Genomic DNA, 8,781 nt, shown 5'->3' on the forward strand with positions numbered 1-8,781 from the left:
TTCGCACCAGGAATCCCTCAAAAGCCCCAGAGCGCGGCGAGACACACATGCCCATGCAGAAGTGCCTGCTGGAGGGAGCAGCTGTGCCCCGCTGCCCACCATCTGCCTCCAGCCGCCCTCGGCACGGCCACACGCTCGCCACCACTGCCCAGCGTGGGGCCAGGAGCTGCAACACACCGCGTTCACATGGTACCATGCACAGCCTCGGGGATGGGCACACTGCAGCCCACCACCACTACGATCCCCCTTACATACCCTGGCAGCATCATTCATCTGGGTTTCACTGGGATTTTAACCATCCCCATTGCTCTGGTAACAGAGAGTCGATGGCATCCACAATTTTTTTGGAGCTGGGTCTTCCCAAAAAAACGCAGCCCACGTTCAGCTCCATCCCACCACCCCACACCCTACAAGGGAGGCACAAGATCAGCCATCCTCCAGCAAGACAAGGCTTTTTTTCTTCCAAGCATCAACTCCAACAACTAACCCAGTGCTCCTGGGGACCTGAGGCAACAGGAAAGTCTCCAACATGATTTATCACCAGAAAAAGGTGGGCTGCAAGCCCAAAGGACAGTCTCCTTGAGCTCGCATCCCCTCTCCAGGCAGAGAGCAATACAGCAAACGTGTGGAAGCAACAGGCGTTCAATGAATTAAGACTTTGGTCAATTCTGATTACCAGTTTAATTGCCTTCACCTTTTTTTGCATGTGGTCATCTCATACTTTTAATTACTGCAAGAAAAAGCACTGCCCAGCCTCCTCTCGCCCTCCCACTTCCAGCCTTCCTCACTTCTGAAACTGTAACGGATTTAAGTGCCGGGATTACAACTTAACACCAGCTGAGCGAATCGAGGTTAAGCTTGAGTGAATAAAAAAAATTGTATTATAGAACTTCAGACTATTAAATGGGAAAAAATGGAATGAAGAAGATTAGGGAAGCAGCTAAGAAAAGCAGCATTTCAAAAATTAAGCTGGCACGTGTTTTTTTTAATGCAAGCTCAAAAGATTAAGTCCACGTTTTTCCAAAAGATGGTGATTTTGGGTGGCCTTGTTGCTTGCCATGCCCAACTCATTAAATCGTGAAGAGGTTTGATTTCTGCCACTCCCCAACAGCCAGGGCCCTTCGTGTAGTCCCAACAGGACCAAAAAACCCCAAACCCATCAAAGCCACGAGTTGAAATTCTGCCCTTCAAGCAGGTCAGAGAAAGAGGTTTTTGGAGCCAGGTTGGCACCAGCCTTCTTCAGACGTGTGGTCCCCCCTTCACAGCATCCTCATCCTCCACAGCCGGGATGAACCCAAGAAATGGACACACACACACCCATCTCCCTTTCGTCCAAGACATCCAACAGGACCGCCTTCTCCAAACTAAAAGAACTGAAACAATGACAATTTTGAGGCTGACATCTCTAAAATGGGGATTTTTAGAGCTGGCCTGTGCGCAGGGGCTCTACTCCCTAACCTGACGTAAAACCAGGTGGGTGTTTTGGGTGGCAGACCCTGCACTGCGCACCCCAAGGGAGCGTAGCCCACACCTCACGTGTTCACAACCACAAAGTCCCAGCCAGCCATCATATGCAGTGCAATGAAAATTAACAGGGATTTCATTTCATATATATATAACTGTTTATGTATGTGAGTGTGTGTGTATATATATATATATAAAAAAAAAAAAATACGCGCTTTTGGCCTCTCAAATTCCTAACATAAAGAAGCGCTGCTGTCTTGTAGCCTCCACCAGGGTCATAAATCCTTATATGCACTAACACCCTGAGGGGACAAAGTGTCACTGTGTCTGTGCAGGTTAATTCACGATGCAACAGAGTCAAAGCAAACAATTTTTTCCCATTTTCCCATTTAAATTGCTCCAAGAGCAAAGCCAAGGTCTCCATGGGGCACCATCGAGCTCACAACCATCATGAAAACAAAGCTCCTTGACTGCATTGCAAACAGCGCTTCAGCTAATTAAAAGCCAACTCATTGAAATATCTAATTGACTTTTCAGTGCAGACAGCTTGCTCCAAAAAATCTAGCCTTTCTAGAAGGCACCACTGGGCTCTGGATCAGGCCCTGCTGCTCTGCACCTTAGGTAGCCTCGGAGGGGAAACCCCTGCACTTGGGTGATGATGGCTTCCAGGATCTTTAGTTCTCAGGTTCCTGGCTGCCCCGAGCTGATCCCTGGCCCTGTGGGTTATACTGGAAATTAAGCAACAACAAAAGAAACACGAACCATCAATCCTGGGTCTTACGAAAGAGAAGTAGCAGCCGACCTGCTCTGGGGCTGACCGGTGGAAAGCCACCGCTCTGCCTTGCCTTCCTCACCTTCTGGGTGCCAGTGACCCTGCAGGGACCCCCACCCGATCCCCAAGGGGATGGGTATCCTCTGCTTTGCACTTCTTTTCTTATGATGCATCTCATGCCTTGTTGAGCTTTGTTATCCCAGCTGGAGGAACCGGGGAGAGGGTTTAGCTTCACCGTTTCCAGTTTCCAACTCCTCTCCCTGCCAACTCCCCACCACGCAACATCCCGCTCTGTTTTAAAACCAGTGCTGTCAGTCATACTGCACAAGCTGAGTTTTATTGGTCACAGTGAAAACCCAGCAGAAGCAAGGTCCCTTCTCAATCAAACCCCTCAGTGGCCGGCGACAGGCGGTTTCTATAGATTTAAGGTCTCTGGCTGTGCACAACGATGCAGTGAAGCGAGGTGGTGGCAGGAGGAGAGCAGCACGAGATCCCCCAATGCAGCTTCTTGCTGCTCCATGAACTCTCTGAAGAGGTGATCTGAAGAGATCATTTCCAGCGTACTGGCCGTGTTTGTATTTATTTATTTTTCCCCACTCCAAGAGCAAACCCTGGGGCACCAGGTATTCCGGCCCCTTGTGCTTTTTTCAAGGTTTGAAGCATATTTGAGAGTCGCATCCTCTCTTCAAACAGAAGCAGGGAGCAAGGCAATTCCTGCAAAGCAACCAACCCGACTCAAAAAGAAAATAAAAAACAAAAACAAGAGAGAGGGAAAGAAACCTCCCTTCTTTCCAAAGGGAAAAAAAAAAAAAAAGGAAGATCAATCCAAACCAACCCCCCTGCGCCCCAGGGCTGGTAGAAGGTGTCCGGATCCCAGAGTCCGTTGTGTTGGTGGGAAAAGCCCAGTGACCTCCAGCCGCCATCGGCAGCCTGACCGCCCCGTCCCGTGCTTGCCAGGGCGCTCCCCGGGCAGGGGTTCCTTGGCGTTGGCTCCTTGCCCCGTCCCTCCCGCTGCAGAAAGGCCAGCGGTACTCAGTCTGAACTCAGCGCTGCTCTGGGCACTTGATTTTTCATCATGCCGATGATGTGTTTTCTCCTTTAGCTGTTGCAGGTTTTGCTTTTTAAATTCACAGTCTGATCCAAAAAAGAGAGAGATAGAGAGAGAGAAAGAGAGAGACTGGATGAAGTAGAGGAGGAGGGAGAGTTTGGAGCAGGGAGGGAGGGAGCGCGAGGCACGCTGGGCTCTCCTTCTACGCATAAAACTCCTCCTGCTTGTCGGGCTTCTGGTACGTCACGTTGGCTTGCTTGGGCTCCTCCAGCGTGTAACTGCCCTCATCCTTCTTCTTCATCCGGTAGATGAGCAGCATGACCAGGAAGGCGGCGAAAAGGGCTCCCACCACACCGCCCACGATCACGGCTGCAACACAGAGAAGCGGCACAGCTGTCAGTGCAAATAATTTGGGGGGAATCTCTTTGTATTCCAGCTTGGTTTTGTGCTTTGCAAGTTTGTGAGCAACTTTTCTCCTGAAATCTATGGTTAAGGAAACTGAAAATGAAGGTGAGGGGCTAAGGCAATCGTGTGATTCAAGGAGCTTCAAGAAGCTCCCAAGTGCAGCAATGCTGAAGGGTAGGTAGGACCCAAAAGCATCTACTTTACAGCTGCACAGTGGGCAATGGACAGGCACGAGGCAGCCCAGGCTCCTGCGTAGGCTGTAGGCTCATGCAAGGAGGGTGCAGAAAGTCCCCCAAAGAGCTGCTCATTTGGGTGGCTGCTGGCATCCACCACGCTCAGCTGAAGACCACCAGAACAAGAGCTGCTATGCTGTGCCATCATCTCCAGCACCCTTCAGCTGGCGGCGGGACACTGACACCTCTGCCCCGTCTCTGATGCCCCTCTGGCTGGGACAAGTGGCCCTCCCGGGGCACCTCTCTCCTCCCCTGCAGTCAGAGGTGGCCGGGTGGCTTTCAGCCAGCACCGTAGCACGTCTTTCCATTAAAATCCTATTTTTTTTCCTGGAAACCGATCTTAGCAAAAGCAAATTTTGCACAGCTCTGTGCTCTCCTTGCAAAGACATGAAGACGCCTGGGAACCCCCCAGCACAGGCCCTGGAGCCATCTATTTTGGCAGGTGAGCATGGGTTATCCCAGGCTCAACATTACCCCGGCACCCCACCAAAGACTGACCCTTCTCTCAGGGCACAGGCAGCCCAGCTGTCCATCTCCCCACACATACACCAGATCTTCCCCCACAAGCCCATGGCCTCCAGTCTCACCTATCAACACTTCTTTCCTCTCCAGGATGTTTTTCTGGGGGAGCTGAGCGGCCGAGTTGCCAGAGTCTATCGTGTTATCGATCAGCCCCGGCTCTGCGTTCTTGCCCAAGCCGGGTCCCGACGGCTGTGTCACCACGGCCATCACCTCATTACCAAGCTCAGGACGAGTCGTCTCTTCCTCCTCCCGGATCTCAAAGTCCCCACTGGGGCCGCTGCTGACTGGGACCTCCAGCTCGTTGTCGAGGACTGTCGTCACATCCCCTGGCTCCATCTGGGAGAAAGGACAAGATGGAGCAGGGGACAAGGACCAAAGGTTGGTTCCTGCCTCCAGCAGCTCCAATGTGTCCAGAGGAAGGACATCACAGTACCAATAACAGGGTGGCCCTCTCAGCAGGGAACATGGGGGATAATGTTGGGGTGTCCCTTCCCTGTGTCACTGAAGTGAACAGTTATCTTGCAGCAAGCAACACAACGCCACATCTTGATGGTCACCAAAAGGCTGAGGCCACTGTGGTTGAGCTGGACCATTCTTTTCCATCCCATCCCAGGTGCCCTCGAGATGCACAAACTCTCACCTATTCCCTGTAGCTTCCCCTAAAGACAGCCCCACATCCCAGACCCTCATTTGAACTCTCTGTCCCCAGTGTAGACAGATGGCTGGCTGAAACACCTCACAGATGCCTCCTTGCTAGACATGAAGTGATGCAACTGTTTGTCCTACTGCAACATAGCAAGTGTAAGGATCAGATGCCATCGGCTGAGCCCCAGGGGGGGTCCCTTCCCTCTCCCTTTTTCCCCCTTCAACCTGCTTTTATGGTTGCAGCTCTGCAGCACAGGGCAAGAGCAGGAAGATGGGTCCTTCTCACCCAGGACATGGAGGCAGCCCAGCTCCCTGCTGTGGTCCCTGACCAAGCTCCCTTGGCAAGAAGGCAAACTGGACCTGGAGAGCAACCATGGGCCAGGCAGATGAGCCGCTCTATTCCCCTCCAGCCCAACCCTGACCTGTTCACTGCCTCCTGCGCATCCCCACACCTGCAGCTCCCTAAGGTCTAAATCCCTCTGACCTTCCCCCTTGTCCCAGCAGCCTGACCTGCTACGTGTCCACATGCTGAGCTGGACCGCACTCAGCATCCCTGAGCAAAACCTCCCTGGGATCCTTCCTTCGCGGGGCAAACGGCTCCCTCCACGGCTGCCTCAGGACATTACAAACCGGATGAGCAAAGAGCTCGATGGGCCGAAACCGGGGAGGGCAAGCAAGAGCCCACTCCATGTCACGCTGCCTCTGGCACGAGCGCATGGCTCACTGCTTCCCACAAGCAGGCGTTTTCGTGACAGAGATTAATTGAAGGTCAGCGAGAGCCCAGAGCGCTATACATACATATACGTACACAGAAAAGAGGGACTAGTTTAGACAAATCACTCCACCTTTCAGTCAAAGCGGTTTTCAAAGGGCCCCTGAGGGGCTCTGAATGAGAGATGGATCAGCGGATTAAATCCCCTGCTCAGAACACCCGACGGGCTGGAAATGCACTGTCAAGCCATAATTGCAGAGCATTTTGGCCTCCCACTGATGGGCTGCAAGTTGGGAAATGATACCAAACCCAGAGGAAGGCTGCTCTTTCCCCATGGGGCAGTGGTACCCCCAGCCCTGCTCCTGGGGAAGCTGCTCTGGAGCAGCTGGGCAAGGCAGATCCAGGGGCACTGGGGACACGTGGCACACCCCTGGGTGCCCCCCATCAGCTCTCACACCAGCTCCATCATCATGCTCTGCCCGTCCTAGACCCCTCACCCTTTAATGTCCCCTCTCCAGCTCCCCAAGTGTTCCACTCTCCGCAGAGCTGGGAAGAGCCCAACCTGGCTTGACCTCCCTCTAAGCAACTGGCTCAGGACAGATCTACCCCAAAGGCTTCCCATCACCATCGCTTGGCTTCAAACATTGCCCACGAGCCCTTTAGCAGGTGAGAAGGGCTCCTGCCTCCTACCTGGGGGGCTTCTGTGGGTGGCAGCGTGGCTGGACGGGATGGCAAGGCAGTGCTTTTTTCTGTGAGGTCTGCAGTCCTGGAGGTGCTTGGTTTTGGCAAGGACCTGGGCTTGGTCGTGCTGGTGGGAACAAGCCATGACGTGGCCACCTTTGTTGGTGTGCTGGTTTCAAGGGTGGAGGTGGTGGGTGTCTCCAGGGTGGTGGCCCGGGTGGTGGCTGCCTTGGTGACAAAGGGGGGCAGGAACCTCCGGATGGTGGTGGGCTTGACAGTGGCCATGGTGGTGCTGGTGGTGGTCGTGGCCACGGTGCTGGTGGCAGCGGCCGTGGTGGTCGTGATGGTCGTCGTGGTGGTAGGGGAGTCACTGGCAGTGGTACTGGTGGTGGTTGCTTTCCAACTGGGGATCACTGGTGTCTCTGTCATCCTGGGGATATATAAGACGTTGGTTGTCTGCTCAGGGGTGGTGTCCTCAGCAGGGAATGGTTCAAAGGGGGTTGCCACGGGCTGCACCAAGGTGACGGGCAGCACGGCCGCTGTGGTGGGGAGCGTGACAGACATGTCCGTGGTGAGGGTCACTGCCGTCTCGAGCCCCGACTCCTGCTCAAAATCTGAAAGAGGGGGAGAAGAGCAAAGGATGAAGCTGCTGCTGCCCTGGCATTTCCCAGGGCTGACACCCACCTGGCCTCACCCCCAAAAAACCGAAGAGCATGGACTGGTTACAGGCTCAGAGGAAACCAAGGGCTGCAAATTCCCATGTGGTGGCCAAAGCCCCTCTCTGGGGTCAGTGAAACCTCTATAACACTGGCACGTGCTATTGTGCTGGGAAAAGGTTAATCCTGCCCAGTGGGACCAGAGACTGAAATGGGAAATGGAGTCAATCGAGCCCAACCTTTGGGACCGTTCCCTTTGGTTTTGTCTAGGAGAGGGCAGGACAGTGGCTCCAGAGATGGGCAAGGGGCGATCCCCTCCCTCACATCCCATGGCAAGCCCCTCTCCTGCCCCACCGAAACCCATGGCCAGGCTCCCCAGGGACCCGTCCCCAGGAGTCCCACAGCTACTTACACCCCGAGCCGGAGCCCGAGTAGACATCGTCCAGTTCATCGTCCCCAAAGGGGTCATCGTCCCCAGAGCCCTCCAGGTCCACGGGCCTCTCATAGTTCTCGTTGCGCCAGCGCTGAGCCTGCAGCCAAGCGGGGAGAGACAGGTGAGCAGCTCCAGCCCGACCAGATCAAGACCGGTCCCTGCACAGACACCCCCAGACAGCCCTCACGGGGCGACGCACAGGTTAAACAGGTTAAACAGGCCGGGGAAAAGCAAGACCAAGGGAGCAGAAGCGCAGGCAGTGTTCTCCAACTGAGCCACCCAGAATCGTGGGGTTTTTCCCCAAAACAATTTGCTGCTGCAAATCTTTCAGACAAGCTGACATTTTGTGGAGAGCTCACATCATTGACTCTGATAATGTTTTCCATGGAAATGAGCCCTCTGGAAAAAGGGGGGCTTTTGGAAACTGTTAGAAAAATTATTGATTTTGTTCTCCAGCTCACTATTGTTTCATTTTAGATGATTTTGATATGATTCCTGGCACAGGTGTGACAGTAATGCACACTATCAGCTGCCATAATTTGGGAAGTCTCAATATGAAACAGTATCAGACTTCAAATATTCCTCTGCTCCGCAGCGCCACTAAAACTTGAAGAGCCCTTGCTAGTAGGGCTCTTAAACATCTTGTTTTGCAGATCAAAGTGTTGCAAGTAAACAGCGTGACACTTCATTACAACCCAAACAAGGAGGCTTTGATCTGCAAGATAGCATCAGATGTTTCAAATTGTAATAAGCCAGGTTAGTGCTTAAATTTAAAATAAAGGGGTAGAAGGGTCCCCTTCACCTATTAGAGCACTTTACCTCTTGACAACAGCTTCGAGTTTCTTTGTTTTCATTCCAGATTGGAACAAAAAGGAGTTTTGAAAAGTCAGAAGGTTCCATGACATAGAAATTAGGGACTTATCTTGCATTTTTGTCCCCACATCTCTCCTCCCGGAGCCTATCAGCTGGCAGGGAAGAAAAAACCCGGTAGCCCTTGGCTGCAGCGAGGTGCTCGGGGCTGGGAGGTGGGAGGACTCAGGGGCTTTGGGCTGTGCAGGGATTGCTGCCACGGTGCCCAAGGCAAGGAGTTGTCTGCCGGCCAAACCCTGCCTATACAGTCGCTTGTGCCCTGCAGATGTACCACTTGTGTTATATGCTCACGGCGACAGTGTGAGCACATTCCTGGGGACATAAATCTCTCGGGAAGGTC

At 53.3% G+C, this 8,781-nt stretch overlaps 1 protein-coding gene across 1 annotated transcript; it reads right to left on the bottom strand.

Moving 5' to 3' along the window:
- Positions 1 to 3,361: 3,361 nt before the first annotated feature.
- Positions 3,362 to 8,471, bottom strand: SDC3 (syndecan 3). Its single transcript, XM_059830671.1, has 5 exons — positions 8,391 to 8,471; positions 7,551 to 7,668; positions 6,492 to 7,096; positions 4,510 to 4,780; positions 3,362 to 3,653 (listed from the first exon to the last, which is right to left on the bottom strand). The coding sequence occupies exons 1-5, from the start codon at positions 8,469 to 8,471 to the stop codon at positions 3,487 to 3,489; spliced, it is 1,242 nt and encodes a 413-aa protein (XP_059686654.1). The 3' UTR covers positions 3,362 to 3,486.
- Positions 8,472 to 8,781: the final 310 nt, after the last annotated feature.

Source organism: Gavia stellata, chromosome 29 (genome assembly GCF_030936135.1).
Source record: "Gavia stellata isolate bGavSte3 chromosome 29, bGavSte3.hap2, whole genome shotgun sequence".
Lineage (NCBI taxonomy): Eukaryota > Metazoa > Chordata > Aves > Gaviiformes > Gaviidae > Gavia > Gavia stellata.